This window comes from Arvicanthis niloticus, chromosome 9 (assembly GCF_011762505.2).
Source record: "Arvicanthis niloticus isolate mArvNil1 chromosome 9, mArvNil1.pat.X, whole genome shotgun sequence".
NCBI lineage: Eukaryota > Metazoa > Chordata > Mammalia > Rodentia > Muridae > Arvicanthis > Arvicanthis niloticus.
The window spans coordinates 6401961-6424304 of record NC_047666.1 but is presented as its reverse complement, the minus strand read 5'-3'; the positions used below and the strand labels follow the sequence as shown (position 1 = coordinate 6424304).

The following is a 22344-nucleotide window of genomic DNA, read 5'->3' as shown; positions in this document are numbered from 1 at the left end:
TCATACACTGACACTTGTTCCTTTACTCAAATATTATCTTTTGGGGACATCTCCAATAAATGAACTAGAAAACCAACCTATCAACTTTCCATTAAGGTAAAATTAAGAGAATTTGAAAATATTTTGTCGACAAGAATAAAAACTTAAGGATGCAAATCTCACACGTATTTCTGCAAAATTTACTTCTGTAACTGTAAGCTGCCCAGTGACCTGATATAAACACTGTTAGGAATGCCAACATATGGGAGACAATTTCACCACTCTCAGTGACTAGTAGGTTCAGGAGATGCCTTTGTATTTATTGAATAAGCTCATAAAACAAAGGGAGTTTTGAGCTATCCAGTAAGTTTGCATTAAAGATTGTTTTTAATTTGTAACTCTTGCTTGCAGTTACGAAGGTTTGCCTTCCACTTACAAGTTGCTATTATCTCTAAGGTGAAATTTTAGCACATTGCTAAAATGCACTACAGTTATAGCTTCATGATTCAGTCTCAGTAACTCGGAGTGAGATCATAGGCCGTAAAGGCAGAGTCATACTCTTCTGCCTGTGATGGGAAGCTCAGGGAACATCAACCTCGAACTAGACTGTGGCACTTCTGAATATCACAGAATTTGTCTCTTAGCTCTTACTTGATCAGAAAAAGCCTTCTTCAGGAAAGACTTTAAGAACGATGAATTTGGCTCATTGGACATGTGATCACCAGCTCTCCACCTTACAAGGAGTGCACAGAAATTTCAGTAGCTTTTTTGTGGAAAAGATTCCAACTTGGTACAGTGCCATCACTACACACAAATGCGCTGGGCTTTTTCTCCCTGGAGTTTTAAATTCTCACAACCAACCAAAACCAAATCAAACCAGCCATCGGGGTACGAAAATGGGAATAAGCAGCTTTACCTGAAACTTTCATATAAACACTTCTGGAGCAAGCTTTGCCTGCTATGTCTGGGCACTTAAAAAAGATGCTTACTAACAGACAGCTAGACTGGAGTGCATTAACCCCTGAAAACAAATTTTCAAAAGCAGCCCCTTGACACAAAGGACACGAAACGACCATCAAAAGACGTCCACATCCAGAAAAACAATTGGCAGGCTGTTCCAGTCAGAGCTGAGGACACTTGAACCACCGCAAGGCCCTCCGCAGCAGATGGCTCCACAAACAGACTCAGAGCTGGCTCAGGACCCCACCAACCGGCTTTCTGCACCACCTTCGTCCCGTGGGCTCCCTCCCACCTAGCTCCGCCCCCTTCCGCTCAACTCTGCCTTGCTTGGTGGTGAAGCTAGGGTCTGAGTGTCAAAGTCTGCTAATTTGCATAACCCAATAGCCTCGCTGCATGCAAATGAGGCTGGACGTGGTTGGCTGAGGGCTAGCCCCATATCTCCCGAATCGGGGCCCTTTGTCCTCCAGTGGCCCCGAGGCAGCCGAGCGCAGCTCTCCAGCGAGGCTGAGCGAGAAGCCGGCGGGAGCGGAGAAGGGAGGGTGGGAGCGAGCGAGCGCAGAGCCGGCGCCGCGCACAGTGGGGGCCAAGAGCAGCCCGCGCGCCCCGTGAGGGACTCGCACTTGCAATATGACTTTGGAGGAATTCTCGGCTGCAGAGCAGAAGACCGAAAGGTAAGTGTGCCTGCGGACTCGGTGGCCGCCGCCCCTCCGGCCTCGCGGCCGGGGACCCGGCTGACCCGCTCTCGCCCTGCCGTCCGCAGGATGGACACGGTGGGCGATGCCTTGGAGGAAGTGCTCAGCAAGGCTCGGAGTCAGCGCACCATTACCGTCGGCGTGTACGAGGCTGCCAAGCTGCTCAACGTGTAAGTGTCCCTGGCCGCCCGCGCCCTCCGCCACCCACCCTCCCACCCGCCTCTACCCCGCGCTCCCCGGAGCGAGTGCACTCACCGCTGCCCCGCTGCCCGTAGAGACCCAGACAACGTGGTGCTGTGCTTGCTGGCTGCGGACGAAGACGACGACCGGGACGTGGCTCTGCAGATCCATTTCACCCTCATCCGTGCTTTCTGCTGCGAGAACGACATCAACATCCTGCGGGTCAGCAACCCGGGTCGGCTGGCTGAGCTGCTGCTACTGGAAAACGACGCGGGCCCGGGGGAGAGCGGGGGCGCCGCGCAGACCCCGGACCTGCACTGTGTGCTGGTGACGGTAAGAGACTCCGGGGCTGCAGCCCAGAATCTGCTGGGGTGGACCTTGTCCGTGCTGGCCGCCGATCTCGCGGGGGTTCTGATAGGGTACGAGCGTGTCTAAGCTCGTGGGTGGCCTCCAGCGGCAGAAGATATCTCTCTGAGTCAGCAGGCTGCCCAGCTACCCCTGCCTACCTCTGCACTACCTCGGGTGACTAATTCTTTGAGCAGAACAGATTAGATAAAGCCAAATAAATTCCCGGTTCACCCTTCGTTAAGAAGTCAGCTCCATTCTTCATCTGCTGTCAAAGCTAAAGATAGAAGTGGTGTGGTAGGCAGGCCTTATTAATTCCCTGGATAGAGATACTCTGAAGTGGACGGAGTGGAATTCTTTTCTTTGCTGCTCTTGAGTTTGTTTAGAGGAGCCCTCTCCACCCCCCTCCCCACCGCTTAAAAAATGTGTGGTGGGTGGATAGTGTTTTTAGAAAGAAATGTGCCGTCTTGCGCTTCTGGTTTTTTGTTTTTGTACTCTTCTGACTTGTGTAGGGAAGTGATTACTTGTTGCTGCTGCTAGTGAAAAGTGCTATTCATCGTCAGGGAAGATAAGAGTTCAGCTGCCTGGCCTGCTGCGCTCACCGTGCACGCAGCCTGGGAATGTTTTTCAGAAGTAGTTTGCTTATGACCCCACCAGGACACATACTTGGAAGGGCCATCTTAAGAATGATAAGCCCATGCAGAATGGAGTGGTCACTATGCAAAACTCTGTACAGCTCTGTGTACGGTACAGGTGTTTGGACTTTGCCCGATTCTGTTTAACAGAATGTACGGGTTTGGGCCCTTTCAGAAGTAGTACAATTAGTAGCATAAGCTGATCAGTTTATGGGGAAGTAATTTTTCTAATTCTGTTCTCAGAACCCACATTCATCACAATGGAAGGATCCTGCCTTAAGTCAACTTATTTGTTTTTGCCGGGAAAGTCGCTACATGGATCAGTGGGTGCCCGTGATTAATCTCCCCGAACGGTGATGGCATCTGAATGGAAATAACTGAACCAAATTGCACTGGAGTTTTGAAATACCTTTGTAGTTACTCAAGCAGTCACTCCCCACGCTGATGCAAGGATTACAGAAACTGAGGTCCAGGGGCTGAGTTCAACTGCACGAGGGCTAGGAGATGACTTTGCAGAGGGAGAGAGGTGGAGCCTGAAGAAGGAAGCCGTGTGGAAATAGAAATCCAAGTTAAAAGGGACAAAAACTACAAAGAACTGCGCAAGAAAGAAAGCTCCTAATGTAGGCTGGCCCGGTGACATCCAAATAGGCCAAATATTGCTTTGTTGAAACTTTAAATGTGTAGCAATAGTTTGGGTATTTTTTGGTCCTTATGCCCTCAAATAAAAGGAAAGTGAAAAGGATTAATCATATTTTCAAGCCACAGTTTAATGTATTTTGATGAGATGTTAAGTTCTCAGAAGTTTTATTATAAAATCGTACTAAGTTATTTTATGATGTGAAAGGTTATTTATGATGAAGCTTCGGAAGCACATCATCTAAAATAAACTGGTCTGGGATAATTGTGTCATTTCTCAATGTGTGGTTTGTGTTTTACAACATTGACTATTATCAGATACTGTATTGAAGCTTTGCTTTATTTTACACTAGGCAGAGAGATGGGGGGTTGTAGAGGGCTTGGGTAAAGGAAAAGGGAATATGGAAAGATTCACCTTGCAAAGTCTGAATTACAATGAATTACTTAAATTCTATAATTAATTGCATGCAAACCGTGGAAGCCGAGAGGAGGGTTGCCAAAGCTACTTGAAGCTGAGTGAAGCTCTTACTGAGGAAAAAGGTCATTTTACTGGGGGCTTAAGAAACGAGCTTAATCACTCTAGGCAGAGAGAAGGGAAAGGACATTGCTGACAGCGACAAACGCTAGTACAACGGTGGAGGCCTGAAAGATCAGAGCCTGCAGAGAGACCTGCAGGGGTGACTCTGTGCCTCTGGGTTAGGCAGATAAGTGAGAGGGTTGGAAAGGTTCAGCTCAGACACCGACAGGCGTTCTTGCACCACCATTATGTATTTGAGCTTCTTTCTGTGAACTTGCCACCGTCTGCAGAAGGAAGTGACATGATCAGGGTTGTCGGTAGCCTCTTTCTAGGGCACTGTAGCTTTAGCTGAGCCCTTAGGGGACTGCTTATGTCAGGAAGAAGTGGCAGAGAAAAAAGAAGGAAAAAAAAAGACTTCCGGTAGAAGCCTTTCTACTGTCTGGTCAGAAAGCACGTGGTTATTAAGTGTAGCAGGCTCGCTCGTGTAGGCAGAGCCAAGGAAAGCAAACGTGCCACTGAAGACAACGCCTGGCAGAGCTGTAGTCTCTACTGTTTGCAGCACCCTTCCCCCAGCACTCCCCCAGCTCGCTCTCACGCTCGCGTTCTCTCTCTCTCTCTCTCTCTCTCTCTCTCTCTCTCTCTCTCTCTCTCTCTCTCTTCCCCCTCCCCAGGAGCTCCTTGGACCCCTACTGTTTGTCTTCTTGTGACCAGGGAGAGCAGAAGAAACAACAAAACCCTTAAGCTTCTGCCCATCCTGTATAGGCCCAGGAGCCTTCTGTTTTCTACTCTTAGGAATGTGAATGTCTAGGCCTTATTTGGTCTTCTTTTGCTTTAAGCCAAAGTGTAATCCCAAACAACTGGAATAACAACATTTACTTTTTATATTAGCAGGAGATTTGAGAGCAGTGCCTTTTGAGCAAGACCTTTAGCCTTCCCACTAGAGGATCGTTCAATCTGTTTCCACAACTGTTGTATTTCATGAACTAAGTGAAACCACGGAGGACAAGTGGAGAAAAGCAGCTGTTTGCTGGGAAGGGCATGGATGGCAGCCATGTCTCCGTCAGGTCTCCATCCTCATTCATTCACGTTGTAAAAGGAAGAGCACATTACCCTGCCTACAGAGTTGCCTTTTATAGCTTTGTCATCTCTTGGAAGGATGAACTAATAGATGCATAGGTCCATAGATGCAGCCATACATTAGGTGATGAGGTAATATTTGTTAAATAAATGAACGATTAGAAATCATTATAAACCCAAGGCTGCAGCTCCGGTGATAGAGCATGTATGAGATCCTGCAGTATCTCTGGCCCTGGGAAAAATAATTACTACCTGGTATATGGTATTTGCTCGGGCATAGCAACAGGAGAATATTGAAGGCTTTACAGACATTTGTTGCTTATCATACATATGATTAAAAAGGAGTTTGAGTCACTTAAACCCCAGTGCTTAGTGGTGATACGGCTTAGATACAACCTCATGATTGCTCCATTTCTTGAAAAGCTCAATAATAAGTGCAGTTAGGTATTCTTTTGATTTTTATTTTGTTGTTCTTTCATAAGATAACTTAAACATGAGTTAAAAAAAATTATGAACCATTGGCTCAGTAGGGTGCTTGCCACCCAAGCCTGACAACCCGAGTTTCATCTCTGAAACCTAAGGGAGAAGAAGAGACTTGACTTCTCAAACTGGTCCTCTGATCTCACGAGTGCATGACATGCGCACATCAACCTATCCACACACCATCACATGAATAAAATTCATAAAAAGATAAATGTATGAAACAGTTAAGTATAAATAAAGTAAGCCTCTAACTTATACTAATATTTAGTTAATTGCTTTAGAAATTAGTAAACAAGGTTGGGGCAGAAAGATTACTTAGAATTTAAGGCCACTGGGTTACCTAGTGCCAACCCTACCTGGCATCTTCTTAACAACACAAAGCAAACAACCGACTTCCTTATATGCAACAAGAACAAAGACTTTACACACCTGCTGAGATGCGCTGTTTGCTACAAAGTGGAAAATACCTATTTTTCCACAGGTGACTTCACAGATTTGATATTGCTTTTGCTTTGTCTGGATCGTCAGGGGTCTTCAGTAAGTTAAAGCTTTGTAACGAAAAGAATCCATAAAAGTAACCTTTTATACTGAACGATTTCATAAGCTGAAGTAAAAGGTGCTGTTTTCAGGAAAGAGCTTCTAACTAGAAACTTGTAGAGTGTGCTTTATGACCCTACTACAACCTTCAACCTTAAAAAAAAAATGTATTTCTTGCCATATAGGAAAAGGTCTGTTTTCTTCAAGAACAAAGGTCAATGGCACTGACACCAAGCCAGGGTCCCTCAAGCTAGAAGCTGAATTTTTCTTTTCCTTTAAACCATGCTTACATAAACATAAGAACTTTGAAAAAGTTGTACTTATGAAACTACCAGAGCTCTTTAGTGAGTGTTTAATGGTTGTTAGACTTGGCTGACAAAGATACTTTGGCCTCAGGGAGCTCACAGTCCGAGTGAAACAGAAAGCACAGTGATGGGCCTAAAGTAGAGTCCAGTAACAAAAGGCTTAAAGGAAGTTTGAAGGGGAGAAGTGTCCTGAGGGCATACAGAAGAGAATGGCGGACAAGGTTGTAAGTTCTTTGGTCAGAATTAGCATTGCGTTTTGCAAATGCGGTAAAAATGCTTGGCTGGTGGATTGTATACAATTCTGTTAGATGCTACAGAGACTAGACATGTAGCCTATGAAAGCTCTTGGCACTGAAAAGTTTATGATTTGTAAGAAAGTCAAGCAAGTTCCTATAATAGATTTATTGAATGTCTATTATGTACATAGTACTGTGTCCCAAGGCTATAAAAGTAGCAGTCACACAGTGCTGACTTACCTTCAAGGATGTGCCTAGTTTGTTTTGTGTGTGTGTGTCTACCTTGACACTGGGAGATTAGGGAGGTGCCCAACACCTAAGGATTCCTGAAGCTGGAGACAAGTTGAACCATTTGCCAGGGAAGGTGAAGTGATTGTTGCAGGAGGAGCTCAGGTGATGGGGTTGACATTCTTCTTGATGATGCCCATGGCATGTTTGGGGCTAACTCCTGGCACATAACAGCTTTGTGCCAAGTACTTTACCAACTCCAGTTCGCTAGCACTCACAACAGTCCCTGGGTTCTGTTACTGTCCTCCTGCTGCATAGGAAAAGAGACGAATTTGCCCAGGGACGTATTGTTAATGAGTGGCAAAGCCAGGGCACATCGTGTCTACTCATGGAAAGCGATGAGGCAGGAAAGATAGAAGGCACCAAATCATGATTCTGTCGAAAGGCAAGCTTTGACCTACTCGGTGATGGGAAAGCTTTTTAAAAATAACTGGGAGAGTTGGGGTTGTGTAATTATGCTGAGAGGAATGAAGACATTCTAATGTAAGACTGCCCTTCCCTTTGGCTATCTTACTATTGAGACAATGGACCCCAAGGAACTGGAATTCCCCCAGGAGTCTCATGCTGAGAAGAAAAGGGCTGGCGCTGCCAGCCAGCAGGGAAGCTTTGTCACACACAGTGCTGAATACTTGCAGGACAGACCTGAGGGCAGGAGCCCAGACAATGAGTGATGTGTCAATGATAGGGAGGGCCACCCCTTGACCAGGACTGCACATTTCTTGTCCTCAATTTAAATCTAAGTCTCATGCCAGGAATTAGGAGGAGGAGGTCAGTAAGCCTCTTATTTGTTCCTTTTCCTGTTATGAATCTCTTCTGCATTTTACTATTGTCTCTAATTTCCTATTGAGGCTATTTGGCTGAGTCCAGCTTGTTAGGACCAGAGCAACTCCAGGAACACTGGGGCTGTAGCTCAGTCGTAGAGTGCAATGGGGAAAAAAGAAAACAACCATGCATATATAAATTATACACATAGTTATGTAGCACAACTGAGAGAAGAGATGCAATATCATCACACTATGAGTGAGCCTGGAAAAGAAGAGGCCACGAATCACCAAATCCTGAGAGGCTAGAAAGTGCAGCCAGCTGAAGTTTTGTTCACACAATATCTAACAGTTAAAAAAGAAACCAGTAGTAAAACACTTAAACATGGTCAAACTTCTAGTGTCTCTTGAAAGTTTACTTCTGATTACTACAAATTAGGTAAATTAGTTAAAATAAAGACAATGCCCTGGACATTCAGTTTCTAGAGGCACTCAATGCATTGCTAACCTGCTTCCTCTTTCCCAAGGGAGTTCCTGGGATTGCTCAGTTTATCACTAATCTATCTGTATGCCAAGTGCTCACTTTAGCTCTTCCCCTCTCATTTGGGCTAACAGAACACTTTTGTTAAAAATCCAGGGTTAGTACCTGCAATTCCAGTGTTCTGGTGACTGAGGCAGGAGGATTGCTACGTAGCCAGACAAACATCCAGGGCTGAGTACAAGCGCCAAGCACAGTGCTAGAGCTTGCTTCCTAAGATTGATCCTATGTGGTTACCGAATAAAGACAACTTTTAGATCAGTGTGGTACCAAGGCAAGCTTGGCAAATAGCCCCAATCACACCCCTTTGCCTGTACAGTGTGATGGTCAGAAAGCCTTCCAGGAAAGGGTGATGCCTGACCTGAGTCACAAGTCTTAATTGGAATTCTGTTAGGAAGAAGGGTGGACCTCACACAGTATTGTTTACCAAGGTTTAGGTTAAGGGAGTAAAGACAGGCCAGCGGAAAGGCAGAGACACGCTGAGGACTTTGCATGCCTGGCACAGCAGCATGGACTTTCCTCTGCAGACAGTGAGGTGATTCCAGGTCATTTATTTGTTTGTTTATTGATTGGCAGGATTTGGGGTAAACCTTGAACTCATTATTGTAGCCAAAGCTAGCACTGAACTCCTGATCTTCCTGTCTTACCTCTCAAGTATAGGGACTACAAGTAAATGCTGTCACACTTGGCTTGAGGATTTTTACACACACATGCACCACCCAGAAAAAAGGTTTAAATCTAAATGTTGTTAAACGTCTGTGTTAGATGTCCGTGCACAGCTCAGAGCAGACCACTTCAGACCAAACGGTTGGCGGGGGAAGGGGAGTTTATTCAGGAGATAGGGCAAAGGTGGGGGAAAGAAGATGGAAGAAGAGGAGAGGAAGAAGAGAAGTGGAGAGAGTAAGAGAAGGGGGAGGGAGGAGGAGACAGAGAAGCTAGAGGCAAGAGAGCAAAAGATTAAGAGAGAGAGGAGGGGGCAAATAGCCCCTTTTATAGTGGACCAGGCCTAAGGGCTGTTGCCAGGTAACTGTGGAGGTGGAGTTTAGACAGAATACTAACAAATGGTTTCTGCTTCTTTCCTCAGATTGATTTAGGTGCCCAGGCCCTAGCAAGCTGGATTTCACAGGCTTGCCTGGCAAAAGGCTAGTGTTCCTGCCGGCTCCATTCCCTGCCCTGCACTTTACCCCAGCCTCAGGGTAGACATGCCATGTACATGTCTTACCCTCTTGACCATGGTTTGGGGATAGCGATTATAACTTTCCAGCAAAAGATCTTCATAACACTTTTATTCGAGTGGAGAATTTCTTCTGGTGCTACACGGTAGCTAGACACATAAATCATGGCTGCCTACTCTAGGGACACAGAGAGGCTGGAGAGCAGAGCTCTGAGTTTAGACCTGAGGCCGAGCCCAGGGGTTTTCGGTGATGTGCTGAACCGATTTCATTTGCAGATAAAAGTGAGTAAATAATAGCAGCTGGAACATAGGGCTTTCATGCAACACCTGTGATGTCCCAAGTGAATGAAGACTGACTCCACTGTCAGTTCAGGGCAGAGGTGCCTCGGAAAACGGGGAAACCAGGGGATGGGACTGAGACATCTGGGAGTCAGAGAGGTATGAGCTGGTTATCAGTTTGAGGGATGGGAGGTAATTCCTGAGTGCCTCTTGGACTTTCAGATCACACAACTTAGGCTTACCAGTGCTGCCAACTGAACTTTGGGGAGGGGAGTTTAGCCTTGGATTTGTAGTTCAGGTCCTAATACAAGTGTTTAAAAATGTCCAGTAGAGGGTTGCCAAGATGGATTCGGATTAGGAACACTGGCTGCTCTTTCAGAGGGCCTGGGATCAGTTTCTAGCACCACACAGCAGCTCACAACCATTTGAAACTCCAGTCCTAGGGGATCTGACATTGTCTTCTGGCCTCTATGGGCACTATATACATTTATAGCTAGGCAAAACTCTCATACACATAAAATAAAAAGAAATAAACCTTTAAAGATAACATACAGTAGACAACATGGTGGCACATACCTATTGAAGGAGCTGAGCCAGGAGGATCATATGAGCCCGAGAGCTCAAGACCAGTCATGGTTAACAGTGAAACTCCCAACTTAGAGCAAAAGAAAAACCCAGTACCTACACACAACAAAACCCAGGTTGGTTTGGTGGTGCAGATCCAAAACCCCAGCACAAGGGCAGAAGGTCACTGCAAGTTCTAGGCCAACCTGAGCCACACAACTGAGTTCTAGTCCAGCTAGACCCATCTGAAAAGCAAGCAAGCAAGCAAGCAAGCAAACAAATGTAAGACAAAGACTCCCTGCCCAAAGACAAAAGAACTCTTAAGGGGGAAAAACCAAACCAAACCAAACCAAACCAAACCAAACCAAACCAAACCCAAACCATCCAGCCTTCAGCATGAAGACTGTGATCTCCCAAGAAAAACCCACCAAAGTCAGAGAAGTCTCTGGGGGCCACAAAACAGAAACCTGTGGCAGTGGAGGAAACACTGTGGCAGAGACAGTAATAGGAGGTCACAGAGGACAGAGACTGGTATAAGAGTGGTCTCTTAGGCTGTGATGGAATGCTCCATTGAACCTGGAAACTGTATGCATGTGATCAGCTTCACTCTACCAGTGGTAGTAGTAAAAGCCAAGTTGTAGTCCCCTGGGAAGTGGGACAAGGAGCCAGAAGACATTCACTGGAAAGCTTTGATCAAGGGGGAAAGACCAAGCCTCAGAAGTATGGCTTTGATTGGGGCCTCTCTTCATGCTAGTATGCTAAGATGTAACTAGTGCTACAAACTTGCACAGCCACAGGTAACTTCCCCACCAAGACCTTTTAAACCAGGCACGAAAATAAATTTTCTCCCTTATAACTGCTTCTGTCACTGTCAACAAACATGGGTCTACAATCCTTCCCCTAGTCTTTACCAAAATGGCTCTCTACTCATCCCTCAAAGTCCAACAGACCCTTTGCATTCTCCCCAGAATGGCTGCCAATTCCTCCAGGCACAGCAACAGCAACACAGCTTTTGCCAAGCTGGGTAGTAATTTATCTTTCCATCCTACTGCCCATTCACCATTATGTCCAAACAAACTCTGATGCAACTGACCTGCTTGGGGCAATGGGGAGTGAAGAAACCGTAGACACATGTACAGAAACGCTGGGGCTCGGTGGGCCGTGCTCTCAGATGAAAATGCACCAGTAGCCTGGAAAACTCAGGGTACGTCTCTCATATGTGTGTGTGTGTGAGTGTGTGTGTGTGTGTTTGTGTGTGTGTATACTTATCTACCCAGCATATATAAGCTAGTTAGCTAATCTGGATAAGAGGTAGAGGAGCAGTCTCAGGCTGCAGTCATTTGGAGGAGGAAGCTGTGGTTGATACTTTCAGCACACCCTATCCACATCCATCCTGGAATCAAGGGAAGGCCTTGCCACTTCCATGGGTTTGAGGCACTGAAGTGTTCAGCATGGCCACGCTCGCGTCAACAACACACACTCGCTCAGTGTTCCACCTGCTCCCTGCAAAACTCCCTTTTGTCTTTTTGGAGCTTATCCAAGAGTATTATCTTCCATTGTGCTACCTTCCTCGTAAGAGAGTCAGTGTAAGCCAAAGGCTTTGTCATTCACATGTGACTTACCATAAAAAATATCTTTGAAGAAATTCTCTTAACTCTATTGCTGTAGGCAATTAAAACTGAAAATGCCTTTCTGCAATTAATTTTTCCTTAACAATTTTCTTCAACCCTGGTGACAAGTCCATCGCTGAGACAGTAAGAAGTGACTCTTCAAGCACCTCTAATTGTACATAGTGAGCCCATTCTTCTCAGCCTCCCAGTTCTGAACTCTGCTTCTCTCCAATTTTCCTTCTTGCCCCAGTGGAGAGCATGCAGACTCCCATTACCACAAATTATGCAGTCAACTTTCCCACATTTGGGGAAACAGCACATCCAGAAGGCAATAGCTAAGCCTTGCCCTGGGGAAATCAAGTTGGTGACTGTGCAGACTAGTTTTTATGACAACTTGTTACAAGCTGGAATCATTTTGGAAGAGGGAACAGTAAGAAAATGTCCCTACCAGACTGGCCTGTGTACAAGCTGGTAGTTCATTTTCTTAATTGATGATTGATGGGAGAGAGCTCAGCTCAATGTGGTTGGTGTCTCCACACCATCCCTTAGAGGTGGTGGTGAGTTTCTACATTATATAAGAAAGCAGGCTGAGCAAACCAGTAACCAGTCCTCCCCCATGACCTCTGCCTCAGCTCCTAGTTCTTGCCCAGTTTGAGTTTCTTCCCTGACTTTAGTTGGTGATGGACTGTGATGTAGAACAGGCTGGAATAAACCCTTCCCTCTCACGTTGTTTTTGGTCATGGTATTTATCACAGCAATGGAAACCTAAGACAGTGGTCATGGCAAAATTCAATTTTCATGACAAAATTGAAAGCTAGAGGAAAATGTTAGGCATTGCCTAGCCTGAATTCTTTTTACTGGACAAGAAAACAAAACCAGAGATCCCAGCTCTCCTGTGTTGAGACAGCAAACTGGCAACCAGGTGGGAGACTGGATGGTTCAGTAGGCCCTCTTCTCTGGTCAACCAAGGCTGGAAGATATTACAAGGAGAGTTGAACAGTTCACAAATTTTATTATAGCATATTTTAATCATTTTACTGTGTTACTGTTTTTGTTTTTTTTTTTTCCCGAGACAGGGTTTCTCTGTGTCGTCCTGGCTGTCCTGGAACTCACTCTGTAGACCAGGCTGGCCTCGAACTCAGAAACTATGTTACTGTTAATCAACTCTTACTGTGCCCAATTTAAAATTAGACTTTATCATAAGTAAGTACATACAAGAAAACGCTGTCTGCATAGCACTTGGCACTGTCTGTGGCTTTGAGTGCCCACTGGCAGCATTTATGATGTATCCTCTGTGGACTGCAGAGTAAGGAGCAATGGGGACCATGTGGTTTTTCTATATAAATCAAACCATAAGAATTTTGATTTAAAAAGCAAATTAAATGTTCTTCTGGAGCTAAGCTTGTACCTTTGTGTGTGTGTGTGTGTGTGTGTGTGTGTGTGTAACTTCAGATAAAAATAGTAGCTATTGCCTGGATTTGCTGTGAGATTTAATTAATAGATGCAAACTACTACAAATAGTACCTGATCACAGTACTTCCTGGCATAGGCCATCCTTTACTTATTTTTTTTTTTTTTTTTTTTTTTGGTTTTTCGAGACAGGATTTCTCTGTGTAGCCCTGGCTGTCCTGGAACTCACCCTGTAGACCAGGCTGGCCTCGAACTCAGAAATCTGCCTGCCTCTGTCTCCCAAGTGCTCATCCTTTACTCTTTACCCAGGTATTATACCTTTTTCCTTTTAGACAGGCTTTCCTGTAACCTCCCTATGAATCTGAGAGTGAGCTTGAACTTCTGATTCTCTTTCGTCTGTACTTCCCAAGTGTCGGGATTCCCCACAGAAGTCATATACTTCCTGGTCCTCCTGATTACTAAAGAAGTTATTTGTTTCCTTACATTGATTTTAAGATTCCAAGTATTTTCATTATCAAACCATGCCTATTCAAAACTAAAAACAGGGAAGCCTGCCTGGGTATAGAATTTGGATGACATAAACTTAGGATTCACACACACACACACACACTTATTTTGAGACAGGGTTTTACTATGTAGACCAGGTTGGGCTGGACCTCAGAGGTCTACTTGCTTCTGCCTTTTGAGTGCTGGAATTAAAGGATAGAAGTGTGTGTCAGGATGCCAACTTTTGTTTTATATTTTACTTGTGTATGCTGGTGTGCACATGAATGCAGGTGTTTGTATTGGTTATTTTTCTTTTGCTGTGATAAGTCACCATGACCAAAGCAACCCGTAGAAGAGTTTATTGGGGGGATTAGTTAGTGTCAGAGGGTTAAACTCCATGACCATCATGGCAGGGAGTATGGCAGCAGGCAGGCATGGTGCTGAGCTTGTATCTTGATGAAGCATGGTGCAGAGATAGAGCTGTCAATGGAATGGATTTGGGAACCTAACCTTGCCTGTGTGACACAGTTTCTGCAACTAAGCCATAACACCTAATCCTTCCCCAACAGTTCTGCCAATAAGCTTTTATGTAGCCCAGGCTGGCCTATGAATGAGGGTGACCTTGAACTTCTGATTCTCTTTTGCCTCTACTTCCCAAGTGTTGGGATTCCCAACCAAGTATTCAAATATAGGTACCTATGGTGGTTATTCTCACTTGAGCTAACAGTGTGTGTGGAGACCACAAGAGAGCATGAGACCCCCTGAACTGGAGTTATAAATGTGAGGAACCCAAGATGGGTGGTGGGAACCAAACTTGAGACTTCTGGAAGGACAGCAAATGCTCATAATTGCTGAGCCATTTCTTTTGCACTTCTGAGTGATAGGGTATGATGTAACCTTACTGAGCCTGTTTCTTGACCTATAAGATGAGGTTCAATCACATTTACTTTCCCTTAAACAGTGGCTATGGGGCTTATGCTGGTCTCCCTCTCCCATGCCTTGCAGAAATGCCTGGAACTAGTGATAGATGTTCCACACTCTATATTAAAATATGCCTCACAGATATCAGATCTGAGACCTACTCAGAACTTTTAAAAATGATTTATTTATAAATAAGAACACTCTATTTGTATGTATGCCTTCATGATAGAAGAATCAGACGGAAGAGAGCATCAGATCTCACTATAGATGGCTAGGGATGGAACTCAGAATCTCTAGAAGAGCAATCAGTGCTCTTAACCACTGTGCCATCTCTCCAGCCTGAACAAACCACTTCTAATACATTAGCCATGAAAGAATATGTCAAGGTTAGAAGCAGAATGTAAAACTGTGCTTACAGGGTCACAAGGCCTTTGTATAGTTTTGAATTAAAGACAGGTTGTGCTAGTTACATTTAAAAAAGTGTAAACTGGTTTAAAAAAAAAAAAACCACACTTTAGAAGGCGATTTTATCTAACCTGTTAAACTAGTTCTAGCTTCCTCGGACATATAAATTATATAACCCATGAGCTGAAGGATAACCCGTGTAGCTGAGAGTGTCTCTCTCTTTCAGAGTGTGCACCTACAAAGCTTGAGGTGCTGGTTTCAATCCCCATCACCAAAGGAAAAGAACTGTATATCACCACCTAAACTTCAGCCTCCCATTGTAAGAGAACCTTAATAACTCAGTCTACTGGTATCTGGGTCAGCAGCTTCTCTTGCTCATTCGATTGCTTTCTATCTGTTTAGCTCAGAATCTAACGGATTCCCAGGTCCCTGTGTCACATGGTTTATGTCCTCTAGTTTTTAGTGAATGTCATTAAGCAGGTTGGATGGAGGTGCTGGGTCTACCAGAGGCACAATCTACATATGGATATGTAGCTATTCCTCCCCAAGTCTGTCATCATCCAGTTTGTATTTTAACTGATTTTATTACTTTCATTTGCAATGGACTACCTGTGAGGACTGAAAGGCATTACCTGGGATACTGCATTTGTAATGATTTCCAATGATACCTGAAAATTTACTATTATCTTGCTTTCCTTTGTGCTAATAAGCATTGCTTTCTCCATAACTATTTTATGGGGCCAATAAACTCACATTAAGCCATTAATACCTTAGAATGAATTTATTTGGACTGCAAATTTTAAGATATTTTATTTTTAGTCAAGTGTATGAATATGTATCTGTGCGGGAGTTTGTGCTCATGCTTGCCCTGGGAATTCGGAGTCATTGGGTCCCCTGGAGCTGGAGTTGGAGGTACTTTCAGGTTGTCTGATGTAGAGTGCTGGGAACTGAACTCAGGTCTTCAAGTGCAGTTGGTGCTCTTTACCAGCTCTCCAGTGACAGTGATTTCTTGCAGGGCGAAGTCAATATTGAATTCTGAACAAACTGTTGAGATAAATGTTTTTAAGACTCACAGTACAGTTGTCTAGGGATGACCTGGATATTCAAATGTAGATTTGAATTCCAATGTGCATTTGAATGACTCATACAAGAACACAGCACAAGGGCCCATCTGAAGGCAACAGCCATTTGCTGCTCACGACAGCCACAGGCTCGGGTAGCAGAGAGCAAAGGCAAATCACTTAAAAAAGATGACCATACCAAGGCTCCACAAAGACAGAGCTGATGATGGGTCAGAGGAGCTGTACGACAAGACTGAGACAGTCACACAGGGGTTGTGAGACTGCCTATCCCTCAGTGAAAAGGCTGGGGTGGCTATCCTTGTGTCTCTGTGTAACTCAGTTCACAGTGAGAAGCTACAGATGGTACAAGTGGAGGAAAGGTGAAACGCCGAGTGACACGCATCTGACACTCGTGGCAGGTATTTCCTGCTTGTAACTTTGGGCAGTGTATACTTACCTGGCACTCTTGGCAGGGGCCTCCTGTTCATACTGTAGAGTAGTGTACATGTCACCTGCACCTATGCCACTCCTTTTAGTTTTGTCATCTCCTCTCTCTTTAAAAATTCACTTTTACTAAATTCCACTATCTATTGTTCCCAATACAGTCACCTTCAAAAGTCACAAAACTGTGGGCGGGGTTGTAGCAGGGATGAGAAAAGGGTGACAAAAAAAGGGCTTTCCGGACTTGAGTAACAACTGGCAGAGGAGCTGGTGAGCTGTAGCCTGACTCTCATTGACAGAGTAGGATCAGCTGAGTGAAAACCTCCTGTTCTATCATGTGTGCCTGTGTGTGTGTGTGTGTGTGTGTGGCAGGGTGAGGTGAGGTGTGGAGGTTTTATTACCTGGGGCTGGTGGGTGGCTCCTTTGTCTGACCTTCATCATTGCAGGGGGATTACAGAGTTGGAAGCAGAGTATCCCGGCAACTGCAGTGATAACCTGTTGTCATGGTCACGGGATTCAAGGTGATGTCACTCCCTAGTCAGCTCATTGGCCTCTTGTTCTTACAGGATAGATGCAGTGTATGGGAGCCCTACCCCTGAGCTTGGAGTCCACTTTCTCTTCCGCACAGGATTAAAGTGCTTTCTTCTGCTTATCAAGTCTCAGTACATGTGTTACCTTAGTAGCCCTCCTAAAAGATTTTGTTGTGACATTTGTCCCTTCTGGCTCCCAGGTCCTTTCCTGACTCACACTCTACGTACAATGCTGCAAGGAGAGGTAAGTGCCAGCCCCCCACCTTCCCCATGCACCTCTCAGGCTGTGGAGGCCTGCTGAGCCTTCTTCACCTGCATGCAACAGCACCTGGCTCTCAGAACGTTCTTAAACAATGTCAAGTGAATGAAGAGAAGGGAAGAGAAATAGTCTTTTACTAACTTATTGGGCAAAACACAGGAAGGAGTCAGTGACACACGGACCCAGTAAGTAAAGCTTTTAATGACTCTTCTCTCACATTTGTGAGCATGTTAGCGAGTGAAAAAATGCTTTTATTCTTTCCAAAGAACAGAGTTCCAAATAACGATCACAGTGATTAAGATGCTGGATGAATATTATCAAAGAACAAAATCTCAACAACTTATCAAATGAAGCTTTACTGAGATATAGAGAATATGTGTTAGGCTAAAATGAAACATCACAGAAATAGTAAGTCCATAAACCTAGAACAGGCGCTGAATAACAAGTGATTAGGTGAGCACATACTACAGACAAACCGGTATTTGAAGCAGCTTATAGCACCAACACATTGGCAGGACCAGCAGAGAGGCAGGTCATTCAACCAAGGCATCTGGGAATAGGGAGGATCTCAGCCATCTTCTGCTTCTACTCCCTTATTACAAAAGGGGAAGGGGAGGCTCAGAGAGCTGACATTCCTGGTCCTAAGTCACCTGCACAGGACTGACCAGGCCACTGACCACTGGTAAGTGCTCTATTCTATTTGACTTGACGTATTTTCCCTACTAACAGGCTTACGATGAGAGAAAACAACAACCCTCGTAGCATACTTCAGTATTACATTTATTTCACTGGAGGTGACTCTTGAGCCTGTGCATGGACACACTTCTAATACACATTCAAGGTGATGAGCCTGACAGTTTTACCTTAGTGGTAAGCTGGTGGAAGGTGGCACCTGAACAAATATAATTTGGCACATATTTTTAATTGTTATTTTTCTGTGTGTGTTTGTATGTGTGTGTAGAGGTCAGAAGACAACCTTCGGGAATCAATTCTTTCCTTCTCCCTTGTGCATCCTGAAGATCAGACACAGGTTGCTGGGCTTGGCATCAAGCACTTTCACCCACTGAGCCATCTTGCTGGCCCCAGTTTGACACATCTTACATTGTAAACAGTGCATGAAAATTATTAACCCACTGGTATAAACTTTCCCCCATGAATAGTTTAAAGATTAGCAAAGTATAAAAATAATCTGAACACAGAAAGAGCAGACCAAGCCTTCCCTTGAAAGTGTAAGTATGACACTCCTTTTCTTTCATATGGTAAAGAATTTAAAAACATGTTTTCAAAGAAACAGAATATTTAGCTATAACCCACAGCTTATGAACCACCTGCTATATCTTCCCTATTTAAAGATATGTATGCTTCTTCAAAATGCTCTGGAGTCATGGAATCTTGTGAACTCTATCTTGCCAAGGCCATGGACGAATTTATGATAAACTACAGGGATCAGAGTATAAACTGTAGTGCTCACGGGAGTGTCAGTTCAGACAGAACAGACTGAACATACAGAAAGGAAGCCAAGTTGTCAGTGTGGGGAAAAAGTCCCACATGGGACTTCTGTGCATCATGACATCACCAACACACTGCTGCAGTTACCCAGCTTCAGAAGTGAGCAAAAACAGATAAATAAAAGTGACTCCTACATGTCATATATATGTAAATACTATACTTTCTCACATAGACATCTAGTTATAAGTAAGTCAATAGTTGGCTAATGATTTCCCTCCTGGGTCCAGCATCAAAGAATCTGATTTTACTATTACTGTGAGCACAGCTCAGATCAGGTTACCAAGTTTTAAGATTTATTGTCTCTAATCAATAAAAAGGCAACAAAATCTCCTGGGACCTCAAGTTCATTTCCTACCATTAAAAGCATATTAATAAAAATATGTTTAAGTACTAAAGAATATACTATGTTTGTTACCAATAATGTGCACATGATTGCATAAAAATATTCTGTAATAAACTGCCTTATAAATATTTAAAGAAACATGTTTAAGATTAGAGTGAATATAAGATTAGTGTTCTGACACTATCAGTATAAAAATATACTTGTAAAAAAAGAATGTTCCATTAAATGTAAAAATTGTCTTTTTGGTGTACATTTCCATTTTCCCCTTTTCCAAGGTAAAAGCTCTCTCTCTCTGTCCCGAACAAACGGGTGCTGTTAACCCGGCTGGGAGCTCAGCAGTGACAACAGGCTGTGGGCAGTGCTACGGCTTCCATGTGCTCAGGTCTGAGTGCTGAGCAGAGGGGTAACCAGGAGAGATGCTGATGCCTCTGAGACACTTAGCAATAGTAATGCATGTTCACCATCAAGAAGTATGATGCTCAATGCCCAGGCATTGGATATTAAAAGACATTTTTTTTTTAACTGTATACTGTACACAAGTGGGGGAAATTTTATAAGCAACTCCTGGGGCTAATTTCTTCTTGAGAATACTTTTTAAAATCCTTCATTAAGAAGTTACCTTAATGAACTAAAATATCACAGGCTTTGTGTTTGGCTTGGGCTTCTAATTGATTATTTTAAATTTTCACTGTGACAAAGTCAAAATACCTCCTTGGTCGTGTCAGGTTTTGTGCCTCTGGGATCCCTACAGGACACTGTGAGTGTGTGTGGGCTATTTTCATGATCTCAACACCCACCTGCTGGATTCTGGAACTGTTCTACAAAAGGCAAGCCCCCTTTTGGAATGGCCCTTCCCCTAGGGTGATTTGTGAACATGGTAGTGTTGAAACTGCAGACATCTGCAAAGAGCTCAAGTGTCTTTATATTGCTTGAGTGTTTTTTCCCTACTGTGGTCCACCCAGTTAAAACTGAGACAGAGGGAATGTCCTCCTGAAACCAACTGCTCTAGCAGCAAAGGAAAGGTGCCATGCTGGGGAGGAGAAAGGGAGAGGTTGCCTATAAAGCTGGGCCCAGGAGAGCAGCTATTTCTGCTCCCCTCTCTACGTGAGGCTCTCACTTCATTCTTCCATTCTAGTCATGATGGTGGAAGTTTCTGAGGTGGCTATCCCCAATCCAGCAGAAATCAAGAGCCCTGGAGTATAGCTGCCCAGGGTCCTCCCAAGGGGTCTCTTCCCCTTTCTTAGCCTCAGGATCACAGAAGCCAAATGACTGATATGAATTAAGACCCCATCAAAGGGCTTTCAGTTGTAGCCTTAGGTTTTTAACTGGCACAGTTTATTGTAGACTCAGGGGCCAGCACAATTCCAAGAGAGGAGAGAGAACGGCATCAGCTCATTATAATGCAGACGATCTTGGCAACGTTCTTTCATTACCTTCTTTTGTACAGAAATTACACAGAGAAAATCTGTTATTCTAACTACACAGAGTCAGATTATCAATATCTGGAGGGCTGATGCTACCGTAGGAAGTTTCAGGGTAGTTAGTGCCGATAGTGCAAAAAGATATGGCTGTAGACACATGCTGCCTCCCCAGACCCCTTACGTGGGATATAGGTTGGCACAAACCTTATTAAGAGCACAGTATAAGGGTTTTGGACTGAAGTGATTCTTGACATTTTAATTTGCCGGTGCTTAGACAATGTAGGTCTTGACATATCTTAATCAATGGTATACTGTTAAGACAAGCTTCCCACAACTCCCCTGCCACTCTCCTTATACAGTAACCCAATATGATACTATAGTCACTAAATCGAAAATAAGATTGTTATTCTGTATTAAACCAGTAAAGGGCGAAGAAAGAACAACTTGAAAAAAGAGAGACATCAGGGTCTGTTATTCCAAGAGAAGGGTGTTTTAGTTACTAGCTGTGGTTACCAGGTAAGCCGAAGGAAAATCTTCAGGTTGCTGCTGTGGTTTGCGTTAAGAGGCAAGGGGTGCTTCCAGGTTCACTATAAGATGATGCAGGTCTTCTTATCTTTGAATGGGTTTTCTGAGGTCGGTATGCCCATCAGCAGAGGGTCGCTCCGGGCATGCTCCTCACAGTATGACATCAGGTCTGCAGATGCTTTTGAGACCTGACATGAACAAAAGTAAGAAAGAGAAGACTTTATCCACAAATGTCAGTAGAGCATCTGAACCCAATCATCAGTGACACAGCATGGCCTTCAGAGCACTTGTCAAGTGCAGGGAAAATGATACCTGGCCAGTAAGACCTGCTTTAACTAAGTGATCAGATAAGGACACCTCTCCCATAAGCAAAAACAGAGAGGAGAGAGAACAGCATCAGCTCATTACAATGCAGACGATCTTGGCAACGTTCTCTCATTACCTTCTTTTGTATAAAAATTACACAGAAAGAATCTGTTATTCTACCTACACAGAGTCAGATTATCAATACCTGAAGGGCTGATGCTACCGCAGGAAGTTTCAGGGTAGTCAGTGCTACCTAGAAACAAGCAACAATCAATCTCCATTCTAAGTGATGGCAACTCTGTGAAACAAGCTGCCTGGATTCCCCATAACACTGCTGTTATAGAATCCTGAAGTACAATGATTTTCAAGTGGCTTAAAGAAAAAGTCCTAGTGTTCTCTGTATGAAGGTGAAGCAAAGGAGATACACTGAGAAAAAAATAAAAGCAAATGACAATTAACAGTACTCAGTGGTAAGAGGTGTAAATAAACTGAAATCTTGGTGAAGCAAATGCACTGATGAGTGGGTAAGGCTCCTGATGCCTGATGACCCAGTCCTTTCCCCAGGACCCACATGGTATGAGAGAACAGTCTTCTATATTGTACTCTGGCCTCTACATGTGTGCTTATTACTGACACAACACACACACACACACACCCTCACCAAAAAAATTAATAATAAAAAATGAGTGTTGAGACATTTGCCATTCTTCTGTAGTATGAAGTGTTTCAAAATAAAAGTTAGGGGCAAAGAAGGAAAGGCATGCAAGTCAGGGGGAAGTTAACATTTCAGTTTCTATCCAAGAGGAATAAGACTGGTACACAGAACAGAATTTAAGAATTGAATAATGAAGCCCATACTTGAGTAAGCTTTGAGATTTGCTCTCAGTGACCTAGTGTGGGGGACGTGAAAAGCACAACACTAGCACAGGGA

At 44.1% G+C, this 22344-nt stretch overlaps 2 protein-coding genes and 1 long non-coding RNA gene across 19 annotated transcripts in view; 2 read left to right on the top strand and 1 right to left on the bottom strand.

The window, feature by feature from the left end:
- Positions 1-1405: 1405 nt before the first annotated feature.
- Positions 1406-3692, top strand: Gadd45a (growth arrest and DNA damage inducible alpha). Its single transcript, XM_034512494.2, has 4 exons — positions 1406-1610; positions 1700-1801; positions 1907-2144; positions 3035-3692. The coding sequence occupies exons 1-4, from the start codon at positions 1567-1569 to the stop codon at positions 3146-3148; spliced, it is 498 nt and encodes a 165-aa protein (XP_034368385.1). The 5' UTR covers positions 1406-1566; the 3' UTR covers positions 3149-3692.
- A 7575-nt stretch (positions 3693-11267) lies between these two features.
- LOC143443443 (uncharacterized) overlaps positions 11268-22344 on the top strand; it is a 29003-nt gene continuing 17926 nt past the window's right edge. For all 9 annotated transcript variants that reach the window (XR_013112406.1, XR_013112405.1, XR_013112419.1 and 6 more), the window contains exons 1-2: positions 11268-11390; positions 17251-17294. This is a non-coding gene — a long non-coding RNA (uncharacterized LOC143443443). The remainder of the gene's footprint in view (positions 11391-17250; positions 17295-22344) is intronic.
- Positions 17491-22344, bottom strand: part of Gng12 (G protein subunit gamma 12) — a 108997-nt gene continuing 104143 nt past the window's right edge. For all 9 annotated transcript variants that reach the window (XR_013112403.1, XR_013112404.1, XM_076939879.1 and 6 more), the window contains one exon: positions 17491-21295. Coding sequence is in view for 7 of the 9 variants with exons in the window: in XM_076939879.1 (XP_076795994.1) it covers positions 21170-21295 (126 nt within the window). In the remaining 2 variants the exon portion in view is untranslated. The remainder of the gene's footprint in view (positions 21296-22344) is intronic.